Source organism: Trypanosoma melophagium (assembly GCF_022059095.1).
Source record: "Trypanosoma melophagium isolate St. Kilda chromosome Unknown ctg27segment0, whole genome shotgun sequence".
NCBI lineage: Eukaryota > Euglenozoa > Kinetoplastea > Trypanosomatida > Trypanosomatidae > Trypanosoma > Trypanosoma melophagium.
Genome location: NW_027125158.1, coordinates 107758 through 124608, shown reverse-complemented (window position 1 = coordinate 124608; position 16851 = coordinate 107758). Strand labels below are relative to the sequence as shown.

Below are 16851 nucleotides of genomic sequence, written 5' to 3'. Positions count from 1 at the left end.
ACTTTTTTTTTCAGGTATTTCTATTTTGTGTATTCCCATTGAAAAGAAATAAAGGAGAGAGCAAAAAACAAAAACAAAAAAAGAAACAATATATATATATATATATATATATATATATTTTAAGTATACACCTATAAGAAATAAGGAAGACACAGACACAGTCAGACAATCCATACATAAGAATACCGGGTATAATTACAATAGATACTACTTTACCGGTAACAGAGTCATATAACACAAGTAAAATGATAAAAATGTTTTGTCAGAATGTTGAAAAAGAAAACACTAATAACAATAAAGAAAGAAAACCATAAAATAACCGACACAACAACTCTCAATTCAGAGACCCCTCATGTCGATCACCTTCTTCTTCCTTTCTTTTCTTTTATTTTTTCTTTCCCCACATCCTCTCTTCTTCACTGTACATATAAATTTGAAAAAAAAAGTCCATATATTGCTCACTCTCACTCCCACTCTTGTTCTTGTTCCATTCATTCTTCTTACATTTCCTCTCCTTATAAATTCCACAATCACTATTCCAATAAGTGTAGTTTGCCATCCATCTTCTGTAGTCTTGCCAGTAACGTTATACGATCTTGCCCAATCGCCTCTTCCAACTGCCGCAGAACAGTCAATCGCAGTTTCGTGTAATCATCATTGCGGCAAACCGCCGGCGCCTCACGGGCCTCACGCACCAACACCCGCAGTGCCTCATCCTGCACTCGTCGCATCATGCGATGGAGAGAGGGATACGGTTCATTATACGCCAATCGACATTCTTCTTCTTTTTCTTTTTCTTTTTTCTCTGTTCTGCTTGTGGTTGTTCCAATTGTTTTTACATAATCATAATCATTTTCTTCTTCTTCTTCATCTTTTTCTTTTCCCGCGGCCACTGGTGAGGATACGAGATGACTGCTATCCGCTTTATAATCATTATTGAGATCTGGTAGACGTAGGGCCCGCTGGCGGAGAAGATGCTGCCGTGCATATGATATACGAAATCGCTTTGATAATTTAGATGCGTTCGGCGATTCTTCTTCTCTTTCTTCTTCTTCTTTTACTTCTTCTGGTTGTTCTTGTGTTTCCTCTTCCTTTTCTCTTGTTCGTTCACTCTCTAGTTGTCCTAAAAACCTCACATTCTCTTTTTCTTCTTCCTTTATTCGTGGTGTGGGATCTTCATATAGCGGCTTTTCTTCCGTATCGTCTAGCAGTTCAGCGATCTGCCGGCTGTACGTGATGAATAACTCACGCCGCACCTGATCGGCTTTCAAGAGACTCATTTAAATAAACAACGCCCTGAGTGGCTATGTATATTAAGAAATAAAAAGGACAGAAAAGAAAAGAAAGATATTTCATGATTGATGCATAGAAAGAGAAAGAGAGAGAGAGAGGAATTTAAAAATTTTATTTTAAAAGTAAATATTTCTACTATATTTATAGCGAAAACTATATATATTACAGTTGTTTTGTTTTTGCTTCCAGTCTCTTTGAATCCAACGCATTTTCTCATTTCTGGAGAGTTTCTTTCTCTATGTGCATGCGTGTATGTATGTATGTATGTATGTATGTAACGTAATGTACGGTGTGCTTAAAAAAAAAAAACACACCCATCTAGACTGCTCTCATGCAATACATGTCTATATACACAAATATACATATACGTCATTATTTACGTATAATACATGTATATATTATGTATGTAAATAGAAGGCCTGAAGGGGATGAGTGGGGGAACAGCTAATGAAAAAAAACAAAAAGAAACACAAATCCATCAAAACTACCTTGAAATATACACATAATGTACCAGAGTAAGCAAATAGATTAAATAAATAAATAAATAAATATATATATATGAGTGTACAAGCATATTGTTATTTCCTTCTCTTATTCTCTTCATCATTTACTCACTTACTTTCACTCCGTTGCCTCATCTCCATTTCCATCCCCCTCATTGGAAGTGGTAGTATCTAACAACCGCGGATCAATATAAACATCATGTGGCATTCCAATCGCCTCTGCCATCTCTGCCATGTGATTAGCCGTACACACTACAAGAGATTTCACGGGTTGCAGTAAAACAAGTCGTTCCTCGTGTTGCTGCAATACATCTAATGTCCCAAGTGCCCCATTCTGCAGAGTTTGTGCGGTTTCATACAATCCACACAGTCGATCCCATAGAAATAACAACACACCGTCTAATCCACGTACATCCGCTACTGCACGCCACTCCGGTGTATCTGCTGGTGTTTGCTGCAATAACGCACTAGAGGAGACGTGCTGTACAAATAACATCACGCATGTTTGTATACTTTCCTGCAGACCGCTGAGTGTATCGGCGGTGGTTTGTGCAGCCAACTCCACTCGCTCTTCTAATGCCGTGATTCGACTATACAACTCCTCACTCCACTTGTTGTACGAATCATCATCTTTATTGTCTCCTTTCTGTTCACTATTACTGTTTCCAGTACTAGTACTAGTATTATTATTAGTAACATTCTTCTCTGGATGATCTATTCCTTCTCTAATGGATAGTGTTATCTTGTCCAATTCCTCCTTTATTGCGGTGTACTGTTGCTGTAACTCCTTCACACTGAGCTGCAGTGTTCGGGTTTGTAATTCCACTGTTGCAGCCACACTCTGCACGGCGCTAACGCGTTCCTCCAAGTGTTCTGTGAGAAGTTCCGCATCTTTCTTGTAATCTTTACGACTTTCCTCACGCCAACGCTTATTGAGATCGGCGGTTGTTTGTTGTTGTAATTCAAGAGATGTAAACTTCCCTTCAATCAACGAACAACCATTCTTGCATTCTTCTATTCTCTGTCGTAGTTGTTGTTCCAATTCCACCGCACGTGTTGCCTGATCTCGCTGTGATGACTCCAACACACGCAGGCGATGTGTCCAATCATGTTCGTGTAACTGACAACGTCCATCTATTTCTGTGAGTTGCTCCTCTTGTTGTTGTATCTTTCTTAATAACTGCGTAACTGAGGCAGTGTGTTCTTCTCGTCGTATAAACACATCCTGCAGGGATTGTACTATTGATTGCAGTAATCCCGCATCCTCTGTGATGGCCCCCACCACTCGTGTGATACTTGTCATTTCCTGTAATCGTTCTAACTGCTGTTGTAATCGCTGCAGACTACTTTGATAGGCATTTTCTATATGTTTATATCGCCGTTCCACTTCTTCTTCCATCATCACACGAACTTTCTGCAGTTGTGTGGTGCATTCCTCTCGCAGACGGTGAAACAGTTGCGTTACTCGCTCTATTTCTTCTTCTGCACGATGCTCTAATTGTTGTTGTTGTTGTTGTTGTTGTTGTATATGATTAGTGGGATGTGTGCTGAGATGCTCCACCTCCGCCACACGATGCCGCAACGCTTCTAACGCCGTCTCTGTATAATGACGTAATTTCTCAATTTCTATGGATGGATCTTTTTCTTTATTTTCTTCTTCTTGAGATACTGGGAGTGGATGTTGTGCGAGTTCATCTAGTGTACTTTCCACCCACTGCAGTTTCTCTGTAATGCCAGTAATCTCCATTAATACCGAGTTCACTGTTGATGTATGGGCAAATAACGTTTCATGCGATTTCACATTTGTTGATATATCGTCTAAACAAGACTTTAGTGTTTCTATGGCAATTGTACTCTCCTGCTGCCCATTACGCAGTATTGTGAGGAGACGATCCTCTACACTTTTTAATCCCGTCTGTACCTCCCGGCGTAATACCGATAACTGTTGTTCTTGTATCTCCACTTCTTTATGTTTTTCTTTTTCTTTTTCTATTTCTTTTTCTCTTTGCTGCTGCAGTTCCAGACTCACTCGCCCTAATGCCATTAACTTTGGCATACACACATCCTCCACCGTCTGCCGCACTTCTTCCATAGCAGTCATACGAATAGTGAGTTGTCGCAGCATCGCCGCCGTACTTTCCTGTTCACTTCGAAATGTCTGCAGTTGTGCCTGATGGCGTGCGATTCCCTCACGTGTGTTTGCTTCAATCGATTGAATAGAAATAACGAATTCCTGTACACTTGCCCGGGCTTCTTCACTTACTGTGATCGCATTTCGCACTCGCGGCTTCCATTGATCCACGTCATTGCGTAAACTGCGTACTTGCTGTTCCACACGTGTGAGTTGCTGCTGGAGTTCTAATTGAGATGATTCCCATGCGTGTTGTGTGTTTTCTAATCGTTCTTGCATGTCTGTTATATACTGTCGTTCTTTATTATTATTATTATTATTAGTTTCACGCCATTCTGTGAATTGATCCCGCAGTGTGGTGATTTGCTGCTGTAATGCATCCCGCATCTGCATTCCATCGGCCTTACCTAACATGATATTATGACATAATGACTGCAAACGATCCGTTAAGATAGATTCTAATCGTAATTGTTCAGTTGTACTATGATCTTCAGACATTTCTCTTGTACATTTCGTTATAGCCTCACGTAGTTTAGTTTGCGAAGATGTGAATTCCTCTTCTAATTTTGTTATTCGCTGTAATAGACGATCCTCCACCGCATGTATATAATTTTCATGCCGTTGTGTTGAATTAGAGAGAACTTCCACCGCCGCATTTGCATCCGATACCTGTTGTAAGTCATCTTCCTTCACTTCACGTAATTGTTCTTCTCTCAATAACAGTGAATCCCCATCATTATCACTATTCTTATTATTACTATTCTTATTATTACTATTCTTATTGTTATTAGTGACAAACTCCATCATCTTCTGCAGCTCCGCACTAACGGTGGACTGCACATCCGCAAGTCGTAAACGCACGACATCTTCCGCACACGATCGTGCCGCATCTCGCGCCACTGACCGCACACGTTCCATCTCTGTATTTATCTTCACATTTGCCATTTCACGCAAAACACCATCCAATCGTGTTTGTCGATCTTCCATTAAACGTCGCTGACGCAATACAGTGGATTCCAACTCCTCCACACGTCTAACGAGATCACTAGAGGAAGAAGTAGAAGCAGTCGAAGGAACAGTATGAAGAGTAGTAGCTTGTCTATGATGTATGTCTGTTGATGGATTTACACTAGTTAAGAGCAATCGCTTTTCGAGTGATCGCACCGTCTCACCCAGATATGTGTTTTCCTTCTTTAATTGCATACACATTGCCCGTAATTCCCCAACTTCATTAGAGAGAAGTTGCTGCACTTCACGTACACCATCGCATCGCACCGTCCGCTCCGTATTTAACTCCGCCAAACAGTTCTTTACCTGCAATTGTAAGCAATTCACATTATCGCTTAATTCACCAAGTGTTAATGATGTTGGTGGACGTTGTTGTGGTTGATATTGATATTCTTGTTTCTGCTGTTGTTGTTGTTGTTCAGATGAGGCATTAAATGCTGTTACTAACAACTGTCGTGCAGTTTCATGCTTAGACTGCCGATCACGAAGCCGCTGAAGTATCTGTTCAGAGAAACGGATATTATCTTCAAGTGCAATCCGCCAGTTCCCACCCATGCTGTTCATGTAATATATTATTGATATGTATGGGAATAAAGCACCCTTTTTTGTTTGTTTTTATGTTAAGATATATATATATATATATATATATATATATATATATAAAGAAAGAAAAAGAAAAAGAAGATAAGATAATATAGCAACTCCAATTTAAAACAATAATCAACATTGGCACAGTAAAAAAAAAGCAAGAATTGGAAGAAGAGGCAATAATAATTCCCTATTCACCACATATAAAAAAAAAATACCAATACCAATAAACAAATAGAAAAATATAAAAAATAGGACAAATAGAGTCCGTATAAGCGTGTGAAAAAACAAAAACAAAACACCAATGTTTACTTCTAAAACGCAGTGGGAATCATTGTGAATAAGAATTAAAATAAAGTGAAACAATGCATTATTTCTGTCATTATTGAAAATAATCCCTTCTCACATGGAGAAGACATCATCCTCTACATACGCCGTCCTCTTCACTCCTTTCCATATTGCCCCTTCTCCACACTTTAACATTACCGGCTTCAGCTGAGACGCACAAAAGTACGCCGCCCCCTTATCTTGATGGGAATCATCATTTAAATTATCTTCATTCGCATCACTTTCCACAATGCGTGGTGTCATGGAAGGGGAATCCGCTCCAAGCACAAAGGTAGCAGCAGACTGCCAGGCACACACTTTATCGCGTTTCACTGCAGATTGAATACTACTGTTCGTATTATGACTATTATTATTGTTATTGTTATTATTATTATTATTATTATTATTATTATTATTATTATTATTATTATTATTATTATTATTATTATTATTATTATTATTGTTAACAGAAACAGCAGCAGGAAGAACAACTGCTGTTGTTGTTGAATTTGAAAGAGGCATGGGTTCCGTATTTTGTATTTGTACTTGTTCTTGTTGCATTTGTATTTGTAGTGCGGGTCGTAATAAGGCCACGGCATCTCGAATAGCTCCAGTCATGGCCCGCATTTCTTCTGCAATTCCATGCAATGCGGCCACTTGGGCGTGCTGCCCATTCACAAGAGCCGTTAAATGTGTGAGACTTTCACTATTGCTGGCCAAATGTTTTTCATGATGTTGAAAAGATTCCACCAAACTAAGCAGCGCGGCTGTCGTTTCTTTTTGTTGTTGTAATAAAGTAGTTTGTATGAGTGGGGAGTGAAGAGAGATGCCATCAATCATCTGTGTATTTTGTGTGTGTGGGATTGTTAACTGTGATCGCTGCATCGATGCTGGCAGAGTATAACCATAATTATATCCATCACCTGTTGCTGTTTTACTTGTCGTTACACCTCTTGCTGTATTTGTAATTATATTTGTATTTGTTGTTTGTGATCGTAGTGGTAATAGTGAGGAGGATGTTGATGTTGATGTTGTGGGTCCAGTTAAGTGTTTATGTGAACCACGTTGTGTGTGTATATCTACACTACTGGAGTGCTGTGAGGAAATTGGATAATGAGATGCTGTGTGTGTGTGTGGGGTTTCACTTAATTGTGTTTGACAGCGGCGTAGAGGAGCCACACGATGTTGTACACCATACATAGATTGGATTATATTGGTTTAAACTGATTTGGTTTGGTTTAAGTGATTGAAAGAATTGTATATAAATATAGAATATTAAATCTTGAAATATATAGAAAAAAAAAGCGATCTGTGGTGAAGGATCTAAAGTATCTATTACTTTTGTTTTTTTCTTATTATTATTTCCTAATCTTTCTATTCGTTTCCTCTTGTCTAGGTAGATAGATAAATAGATAGTGAGAGAGAGAGAATACACTGCCGTTCGTTCAGTTTAATTTATGTAAAAAAAAAAAAAAAGAGAGGTAAGACAAATAAATAAATAAATAAAAATAAAAGGCAATATATAGAGACGTTTCGAAAAAAAAAAAAAAAAACACATCTCAACTAATCAGCAAACAAAACCAAACATTATCACCCTTTCTCCTTTTCCCTTTCCCTCTATTCACATTCTCCATATAACTCAGCCCGGGTGAAACGTCATAGACTCTCTCCCCGTACACCACGACCATAAATGTTTCAACATATATGACATTCGCACACAACATCCCAGTGATGGCGGTTTAAATAAATACTTTTCTTCTTCTTTTTCTCTTTCCTTTTCTTCTATTCCTTCTCTCACTTGTTGCAGTATATTCACGTGTGCTGGGTTTATCTCCTCTGGAAAGATAATCCACCCCCGACACTCCACCTCCGGGTCCCGCACGTAATAACACCCATCCACGCACTCCAACGCAAACTCCGCCGAAAACGGCTTTTCACCCCAATGATGGAAATAACGATTTTGATCCGCCACACCAACACTATGAACTGTTATATAAGTAATGACACCAACGTGTCCTACGATATTGCGATAACTGCCGGGATATATAATAAGACTGTGTAGTGTTGGCGGGTCACGTCCGCCTTGTGGGACCAGACGGCAGGGAACTCGAGCGCCGGTGTATATATCATAGACATAACGAAGATGTATAATGTGGGCGGCAAAGTCAAATGATGGCAGGGCGAGTCCTTTCGAGTGTAATAAATAACGACGGGCAAACTCTACACATTGCCATTTATATCCCGTGAATAATTGTTGTTGTTTATTTGGTTTGTGTTTTTTGTGTTGATGATAGTGTTTTTGATTGGTGAAGGTGCTGCTGGTGCCATTGCTGTAGGCGGGAATACCTCCAGGGGCGTAACCGCAAATACCGTGAAGAGGAACTATTCTGAATTCTTCTTCTTCTCCGTGTAATTCTTTTAATTCTTCTTCTTTTCCTTTTTCTTGTTGTTGTGGGGAAGAAGAAGAATTGAGTTTTCTTATTGTTTGATTATTCCATTGCATGTACGCATATAGTAATGAGATTCAACTATGAATAATAATATATATAGATATCTATATATCGATGTGTCTGTATCTATTTGCCTTATCAGGACTTACCCATCATCATTCAGAGAAAAAGAAAGAAAGAGAAGAAATAAAGCAATGAATAAAATTAAACATAAAAATATCAAAATATTTATTTTGGTCATATATAAGCAACTATAAATATTTATTATTATTAATAATAAATACAATATATATATTTACACACTGGCAAACACACACACACACATACGTCTATGTATAAATACAGGTATATATATATTCAATGTATAAATATGAGAACAAAAATAGAAACATACGTGTGTAAAGGCCCAGGGAAGAAAAAAAAAAATGAGAACAATAGCATTATTTTTTCTTACAGGAAAAAACGAAAAAAAAAAGATAAATCCGCCCAACAAAGATGCTTCTTCTTCTCTGGTCAATAGCTCTATCTATACAGTTCATTAGATGAGCAACTTTCCTTTACACATTCTCTCTCTTCTCTCCCTCCCCAATCTCTTCTTACATGATCGTAATATGAAAGACGAACAAAGAAAAAAAAAAAAAAAAGGAATATAGAAACCACAAAAAACAAAAAAAGACGGACACTCATGAAAACGTCAGCAGTGCTATATCAGAGAAATAACTCACATTAGCTAATTTGTTCAAACAAGCAAACAAACAATGAAAAAAGAGAGACAAGAAACGATGGGGGAAGATAAAACAATTATTAACTAGTCCTCTTTCCCCCATCTCATCTCTTTATGTAAGTATAATACCTTAAATAACAAAACAAAAAACAAAAACAAATCACACTACACGTTCAATATGATTCCTCTCTCTTTCTTTTTCTCTTTATCTTCATCTTTCTCTTCATAATTATGAAGAACCACCGAAAAAGATTTTGACCAATCTTTCTTACAAGTAGCGAAGAGGAACTAGTTCGATGACCTTCAAATAAACGAAAACCCCTTGACAAAGTATATGAGAAAAAGAAAAAAAAACAGAGATACATGTATATAAATGTATATGTATATATAATCAAGAAAAAAAATGATATCATGTTTTTCTTCTTCCTTTTTCTTTTTACTTTCACTGTAATGCGTAAGGACCATGTATTCTCTTCAAATGTTCTCCAAGAAGAAAACAACAACAACACAAAATAAAGAGAAAAAAACATCATTGATTGGAAAAGGGAGTTGGAAGGTTCTTCCACCATTAAGGAAGAATATTTATAACCGTCTAAATTGAGACAGATACTCCCCATATTTCCAACATTTCTCCAACTACTTCCATTTCCATTTCCAATGAAAAAAAAAAAAAATGAAAAATGAAAAATTATTATTATTATTATTATTATTATTATTATTATTATTATTATTATTATTATTTATTTATTTCATGTGTTTACGTCCTCTTTAGCAGAGTACTTATGCTGGTCTTATTAACAATCCTAAACGGAAGTATGGAGCCAAATAGAGCAGCCAGAACGGCGAGAATAAACAGCAGCACAATTAACACATACGGCATAGTGAAATGGAATGGCAATACCATCAGCGTCGTAAGTTGTAAACCGAGTGTTAAACCCACAAAGCATCCCACTAAAAGACCAAGAAAAAAGGCTGAAATGACAATACTGAATGCCTCATAGAGAATAATGCGGAGAATGTGATTATTGGTACAACCTAATGCACGAAGTACACCCACCATTTGCACATTCAGCTGTACATTTGCCACAAAGGTAATCCACATCATAAGTGTACAAAGTGAGACGCACACAACAGCTGTAAAATAGAAAAAGTACATGATGAAATCACTAATAATATCTAATTCATCTATTGCCTCTTGTGTCACATACACACGATGATGGGTGAAATCCATATTCGACAAGAGTTCATTCACAAACACCGATCGCTGCTCTGCAGTAATGCCTTTACGTAAACGTACAAAAAGTGCCTGTTGTCGTATTTCAGTAACGGCATTTGGTGGAAGTTTTACTTTTGTTTCTTTTCCAAAATCCATCGCGGTGGGATTAAGAAGTGTGCGAAAGAACGGTTGTGGAATAAGTACCGTACTCCCCCGCGCAATAAATGGAATAGATGAAATACCAGGAAACCCCGAAACACGATCCATAAGAGCCCGTAAACTCACATAAAAACGTGTATGTACAGAAGCATCCGCCACTTTATATTTATACTCCAACACCATTCCATCTCCCACACTAACACCAACTCCATTTTGTAATCCCGATGCCACAATGGCGGGCACCACGTAGGTCACTTTCTCTGATATATTCGGTATTTCCATCCAATCTGTTAATCCCGTTGCGATGGTTTGTCCTGCGGTGAGGGAGGGACGCGGGGGGTGATCGTACATACTTCCCACCACATCATACTTTTTATCCCTAGTACGTGTAAAGGGATAACGTTTATCGCGGGCATCTTCAATGATGTAATCGGGATAAACGGTATTTAGTAAATTCTTTGAAACCGCCACAATTGGCATGGCATTACCGGTGCGAATGGTTGTTTCTAATCGTGTGGGGTGTGATATTTGTGGATAGGCGTCTAGTGGAAAACTGTGATAGGCCCACTCCTCTACATATTGTCCTTGCCATTTCTGCAGTAATGCTGTTAAACGTCTCTCATCTAATGGTACACGAAAGGCAGAAGAAACGGCTGTAATATCGGCCCCATTGTGAATTCGTACGAGTTGTGCAGATGTGACAGAGAGCATGGAAAACATAACACTTCCAGAGACAATACTGGCAACACTTATTAATATCATCATGAAGGTTTTGGAATTGCGTATACGGTGATCGTATAAGTTTTTCTTTACAATGATCATAAATTGTTTTTCACGACCCCACATCATTAGCCACAGAGCTGCCGACTCCGCATAGGGTTCCACCACGTACATAATGAAAGATATACCAACCACCATCACAATTAAGACAGAGTTCAGGAGAAAGAAGAAAAGTGACAGGTGTTCAAATATAAAAGAAAATGGAATCATATAATATACCATAAATCCAGAAACGACGAGAAATATACCAAGAATCATTTGCCACGTTGCAACGCCTAATTCCTCTAATCGTATCATAACAACTTTTGTTTCACTTTGCACACGACGAAAGACATCTAAAGCATCACGCAAACTGCATCCACATGCACGAGAAACAGCACCCCAACTCGCCAATAATGGCAGAATAATACCTAAAGAAAGTGCTATTAAAAGTGGCATTACTGCACTAGCTCCATTTCGTGGCGTGTCTGCTGTAAAACTTGTAAGTGCGGCTTCTAACACAATATTTAGTAGAATAAGAAGTATTACACTACATATCATACCGGGAATAACAAAGGCTATTGTTTGGGAGAAAATAATGGCTATAATTTGTCCCTTTTCCATACCTTGTGCTCGCATAATGGCAAACTCAAACTGCCGTTCATCCGCATTTGTACGAAGCAGCATAAAGAAAAGTATTGTACACAGCATAATAATTCCAAATACAATAACAGTAAGAGCAGAAACAAGTATGGCTTGATTTCCATCAAAATTATCCATAATACGTATTAGAGGAAATTCTACACTACCTTCAAAATCCACTCCTAATGCATTACGGATAATGGAATTACTTCGAAATACCATCAATTTAGATCTTTCCTCTTTTCCTGTGTAATACATACTGCGACGATCCTTCAAAACAATAGCGAGAACTGGTACTGATTTTAAAAGATTAATATTATTCAATATTTTATTGAATAATATCTCTGCTACAGAAGGTAATAGTAATCCCTTTAGAGACGTTGTAGATGTTGGAATCAACATGCCATTCTGTTCTGCAAGGGCTGAGACTAGCTTTTTGTAATCCATCACCGCAGCATTTCCATAGAAAGAAGGGTATTTTCCATCTGCCGATGTGATAGCATCCACAACATTTATAGCCATATCCGTATTAAATATCCTTGAGAGATCTACGGAGTCCTCCTTAATATTATTTATAGCAAAAAGTTGAAGTATCAAAAAGGATTTCAAATCGGTTCCTTTTTCTGGTTTCTTTACCTCTAGTAAAGACGTTTGATTTATCCCACTACTAGATAGAAGTAATTCCCGCAAAGGGAGCTGAAAGTTTATACGTTCTCCACGATTAGGTCGTAACTTCAAGTAATCTAGAACACCACGAAATACATGTGCTTCAGCATAACCGGTATCACGATGCTTCCAACCACGTCCTATTCCAATACGACGTTCCAACTCACTGTCAATAATAAGAACATTCACAGAAGCTGTCGTTGGTTCTGTTTGTATACTTTCTTCTGTAGAATGGCTGTTCTTTAATGGATTATCATGATTATGTGCAATTGCAGGAGTAACCCACCGTGGAGCTACACCGTAAATTTCTGGAGTTTTCATTAAATGTGGTTCAATAGCAGTAAAATCCATAAATCTACTATTGTTCTTTCCACCGCCTACAATCACAATATCAGCTTCTCCAACAGTTAACTCTGCGAGTCTTAGAAATACATATGGGGCTTTTTCAATACCCATCATAAGTGTACCAGAGAAAAAGATAAGAAGAATAACAGCCAATACTCCAATGCAGAAATTTCTTGGACGGCGACTAATATCTGCTATCGTATAAGAAACAGAAAGTCGAAGTAAACCACAAAAAGAGTGGAGACTTTGTGGAAAGAATGAGGAGGAAGAGGGAAAAGAAGAAGAAGAAGAAGGGCCGTTTATGTTTTCTTTCAATGTTGATTTAGACAAGGGCTCTGTTACACGAACGTGTGTGCTGTCATCTGGTGAGGTATGTATTTGTTGAGGTTTCACACTTGACGATATATACTGATGAGATGAATCTGTGTTTACCTCTGTCTTCTTCATGGGCAATCTCAATAACAACAGCAACAGCGACAAAAGGGAAGAACCACCCTTTTCTTTCTGTCTCTCTCTCTCTCTTTATATCTTTCTCTATCCCTCTCTCTATTTGTGGGGATATAATGAAATATGGTGTTAGGGCAGGTTCTTCTTCCTCGTCGTACCAAGCTCCGACTTCACCCTACTGTGCAACACCTATTCCCCAAAGGAACCTTCTTGATCTTTCGAACAATGAAAGTATTGAAAAAAGGATAAACATAAAAAGAAAGAGGAAAGAAAAAAAGAAGTAGATAATGACATGAGGTTTTGGTAAAGAAACGAAGAGACAACAACAATAAAAAAAAAGAACAGAGGTAATTACACCAAACTCAGATGAATATATATATGCATATAAATATAAACTAGTAGAACCACACATTCAACACCGTATAGACCAAAAACACCCCATTATCCCATATAACACAACCCACTTATAATTCGCTACGACCATTCAATCCCCATTGGATTTATTTCCACGTTTAATCATATCCATTGCCTCTGTGATAGTACACGGTGGTGCTCTAGCGTACCGTTCCTCATCCACAGGCGGTAGCCATTGCCGTAATTCCGCCTCATGTCTATGTACTAACATAAAGTTTAGACACGGATTCACCACTGTGTAGCCATGATTCTGCAGTTCATGAAGTACAACATTCTCAGCTTTATAACAGTTCTGTGGGTGTCGTACACTGTCAATCAGTGTCTGCTGTAGTGGCGGGCAGAGAATAAATGCATCGTGTGAGCCGCGGTAGTCGTGTATGAGTGGAGCATCACACTTGTTTTCACTTTCATACCGTGTTAACGCCACTGCCACTGAATGTTGATTACGTAATGGCATAAATAACTGCTGCAGTGCAGAAACAGAAGCCCCGCGTTGAGAGAGATAAACATCGGCATTACATATCATAGTTAATTTACCTCGTAATAGTCGGTTTGCATGTTGGAACATATCCGCATATGTTGGCTGTGTTTCTGACCACAACACCGGTATAATTTTACGCCGTAGTGTGGGTGATGGAAAGAAGTTGTTATCATGCATAACGTGATCGCGGAAGTGGGCGTATGCGTGTTGGCCTTCAATGAGAATATGCAGCGATTCTACTTCTCTGTGTTCAGCATTACGGCGAATACAATCCAAATACTCCTCTTGACGTGCAGTGCGGTGACGCAGTGAGGCTTCTCCAATAAAAACGCTGCCGGCCACACGTTTTACTAAAAAGTATGATGTTACAATGTTCATTTATTTATGCGATGCGATGTGTATAGGTGTATCTATTACTTCTTTCGTTGTTTAATTATTTCAATTTTCTTTCTCTGCCACATAGATGTGTATTTATCTATAAAAAAAAATCCCTGCACTCCACTGGTGACAGTAGCTCTGTATTTCACAGCAAACACTAACATCCAATGAACAACACACACAAAAAACAAAGAAACAAAAAAGTACAAAGGGGGGAAACATACAGAAAAGGGAAAGAAGAAGCAAAATAAAGGTTAAAACAACAAAAAACACAAAAGGAAGAAAGAAAAAAAAGAGTACAGAAAACCGAACTTACGGTAATGAAAAAATACCAACACAAAAGAGAGCTGGTAAAAAACCCTGCGAGGACAGAAAAAGTCGAACAATAAGATACACCACCCCTATCTGTTCCTCTTCCAGGCAAACAGTAAACAGACCCATTGACCTAAAATAACGGAAATAATAAAATCACAGAAACGAGGTTTTGTGTGTAGGTCACACTTTCAATTCTTACCTTTTTGAAAATTTGCGGTTTTCTATTCCTTTCTTTGTGTTACTGTTCCCCAAATCGGATTTTGACATGATACCCACGCTTGTCTTGATTCAGTTTTCTTTACGGCGTTATGCCCAGCGACTTGTACAGCTCCACCCCAGAAAGAGAATACCGTGCTACTGTCCCGTCTCTCCACGCAACAGGGACTTACATACACACAGAAAGGAAAAATGCGTACATACACCTACATACATATATGTATATGTGCCGCTTTCATTTCTACGGAACAATTTTAAAACGACAGGTAGTTGTCTCATCGTACTTTTCATTTTTGGTAATCACGGTACTGGGAAATGAGGGGATGTTGGGCGAGTTTGGAAAGTACTGTGTCTCTAGACAGATCCCACTGTACCGCTGGAAGCGTTCTCCCGATCCACCACTGGCATCCTTTGGCAAGTGATTCGCTGTGTACACCACAACAGAAGGGGATGTAGTTTCCACAATCATGGCGATATGAGTTTTGGGGCTGAATACAACTGCGGCTTCACGGAGCTTGGAGTCCCATGTTTCTAGTGCAACAGGATCATCATAGCCCGGTGGGTCACGTCCTTCTTTCTCTGTTGCCTGCACACCCTCCAATATTGGTCGAGACTGCCTGAAGTCATGCGGTGTGCCCTCCACCTCTCTCATCAATCCAGTTGGAATGAGTGCGTTTGTCTCCGCCACATAGCGGGAATGCAGTTGCAGATGGTGATTCAGTACGTTGTCTGGTAAATGGCGTGGTGCCGATGAAGAAGAGGGCACACCATTAAGATTCCAGTATGCGTGATTGCACATATTGACGGTTGTGCTATTCACAGGCGAGGCATCGGAAAGCACAGCCTGCAGATTCCACTTCAGTGTTGCTGGTCTATTCTTCACAATGCTGTACGTTGCCGTAACGAACACCTCACCCGGGAATCCCTGATCAAGATGCGGGGAACTGAGATGAAAGGAAATCCCAATCTCCTCCTCTCCGTCCAGTAAGAGATACTTCCACTGGCGCTTGGCGAAATTGTCGGGACCACCATGCAAGGTGTTTTTGCCCTCATTCTGCAATAGTTTGTACGATTTTCCATCCAGAAGAATTTCACCATTCTCAATACGACCGGCAAAGCGCCCACACGTGCGTCCCATGTATGATGTCTCCTCTTCAAACTCCTCCGGTGTGTCGTACCCGAGTGTGAGTTCGACCCATCCATCCTTGTCGGCAACAGCCGCTGCCGGAGAGGTGAGGGGCACGCGGTACTGGACGGAGTGGAGTGTGGCGCCCTTTGTGAGTAGCGCCACGCGGAGATCGGGCGAGATGAGTGTTACTTTAGAGCCGTCGCCAAAGGGCTCCACGTGGCTTCGGTACTCCTTCGCACTGTGTGCCTCCATGTGGTATGGTTAGAGATAGGTCAATAGATGTAGAGATTTATGTATGAACCAGCAAATATATGCTTGTGGTTGTAGTCGATTCGTACTCCCTGTGATCATTGGTGAATCGTATAGGTAAAGGAAACAAAGAAAATAGAAGGAAAGAGATAGACAGATGGAGAAGGTGGCAGATATATATGCATACACACACACTGTGACCAATCCATGTGGGATAACCACCCACAGCGTACAGATTAGATGAGACTTATTCCAGAATCTGAGAGTCGGTGTGCGAACAGTGGGAAAAACACATTCACACGACAATAGGAACATGGCCATCCAAAACAAATAGAGGAGATCGTAAAAAAAAAAAAAAAGAACATGGACCAGAAAAAAGAGGCCAACAAGGCCTCATAATAGAAAAAAAAG

The 16851-nt window shown here is 39.2% G+C and overlaps 7 protein-coding genes across 7 annotated transcripts; all 7 read right to left on the bottom strand.

Moving 5' to 3' along the window:
* Positions 1–533: 533 nt before the first annotated feature.
* LSM04_000970 (uncharacterized protein) lies at positions 534–1280 on the bottom strand (the record flags this gene model as incomplete). Its single annotated transcript, XM_067333400.1, has 1 exon — positions 534–1280. The coding sequence occupies one exon, from the start codon at positions 1278–1280 to the stop codon at positions 534–536; it is 747 nt and encodes a 248-aa protein (XP_067190392.1).
* A 634-nt stretch (positions 1281–1914) lies between these two features.
* LSM04_005254 (uncharacterized protein) lies at positions 1915–5499 on the bottom strand (the record flags this gene model as incomplete). Its single annotated transcript, XM_067333399.1, has 1 exon — positions 1915–5499. The coding sequence occupies one exon, from the start codon at positions 5497–5499 to the stop codon at positions 1915–1917; it is 3585 nt and encodes a 1194-aa protein (XP_067190490.1).
* Positions 5500–5925: 426 nt separating this feature from the next.
* On the bottom strand, positions 5926–7050 carry LSM04_008853 (uncharacterized protein; the record flags this gene model as incomplete). The annotated part of the gene is made up of 1 exon (XM_067333397.1): positions 5926–7050. One exon carries the CDS (start codon positions 7048–7050, stop codon positions 5926–5928), a length of 1125 nt encoding a protein of 374 aa, XP_067190578.1.
* Positions 7051–7489: 439 nt separating this feature from the next.
* Positions 7490–8353, bottom strand: LSM04_002350 (CHAP domain; the record flags this gene model as incomplete). Its single annotated transcript, XM_067333396.1, has 1 exon — positions 7490–8353. One exon carries the CDS (start codon positions 8351–8353, stop codon positions 7490–7492), a length of 864 nt encoding a protein of 287 aa, XP_067190429.1.
* Positions 8354–9781: 1428 nt separating this feature from the next.
* LSM04_005469 (ABC transporter permease protein domain) lies at positions 9782–13258 on the bottom strand (the record flags this gene model as incomplete). The annotated part of the gene is made up of 1 exon (XM_067333395.1): positions 9782–13258. The coding sequence occupies one exon, from the start codon at positions 13256–13258 to the stop codon at positions 9782–9784; it is 3477 nt and encodes a 1158-aa protein (XP_067190498.1).
* A 484-nt stretch (positions 13259–13742) lies between these two features.
* On the bottom strand, positions 13743–14531 carry LSM04_003129 (uncharacterized protein; the record flags this gene model as incomplete). The annotated part of the gene is made up of 1 exon (XM_067333394.1): positions 13743–14531. One exon carries the CDS (start codon positions 14529–14531, stop codon positions 13743–13745), a length of 789 nt encoding a protein of 262 aa, XP_067190447.1.
* A 772-nt stretch (positions 14532–15303) lies between these two features.
* Positions 15304–16443, bottom strand: LSM04_006968 (Aldose 1-/Glucose-6-phosphate 1-epimerase; the record flags this gene model as incomplete). The annotated part of the gene is made up of 1 exon (XM_067333393.1): positions 15304–16443. The coding sequence occupies one exon, from the start codon at positions 16441–16443 to the stop codon at positions 15304–15306; it is 1140 nt and encodes a 379-aa protein (XP_067190534.1).
* Between the last annotated feature and the right edge of the window lie 408 nt (positions 16444–16851).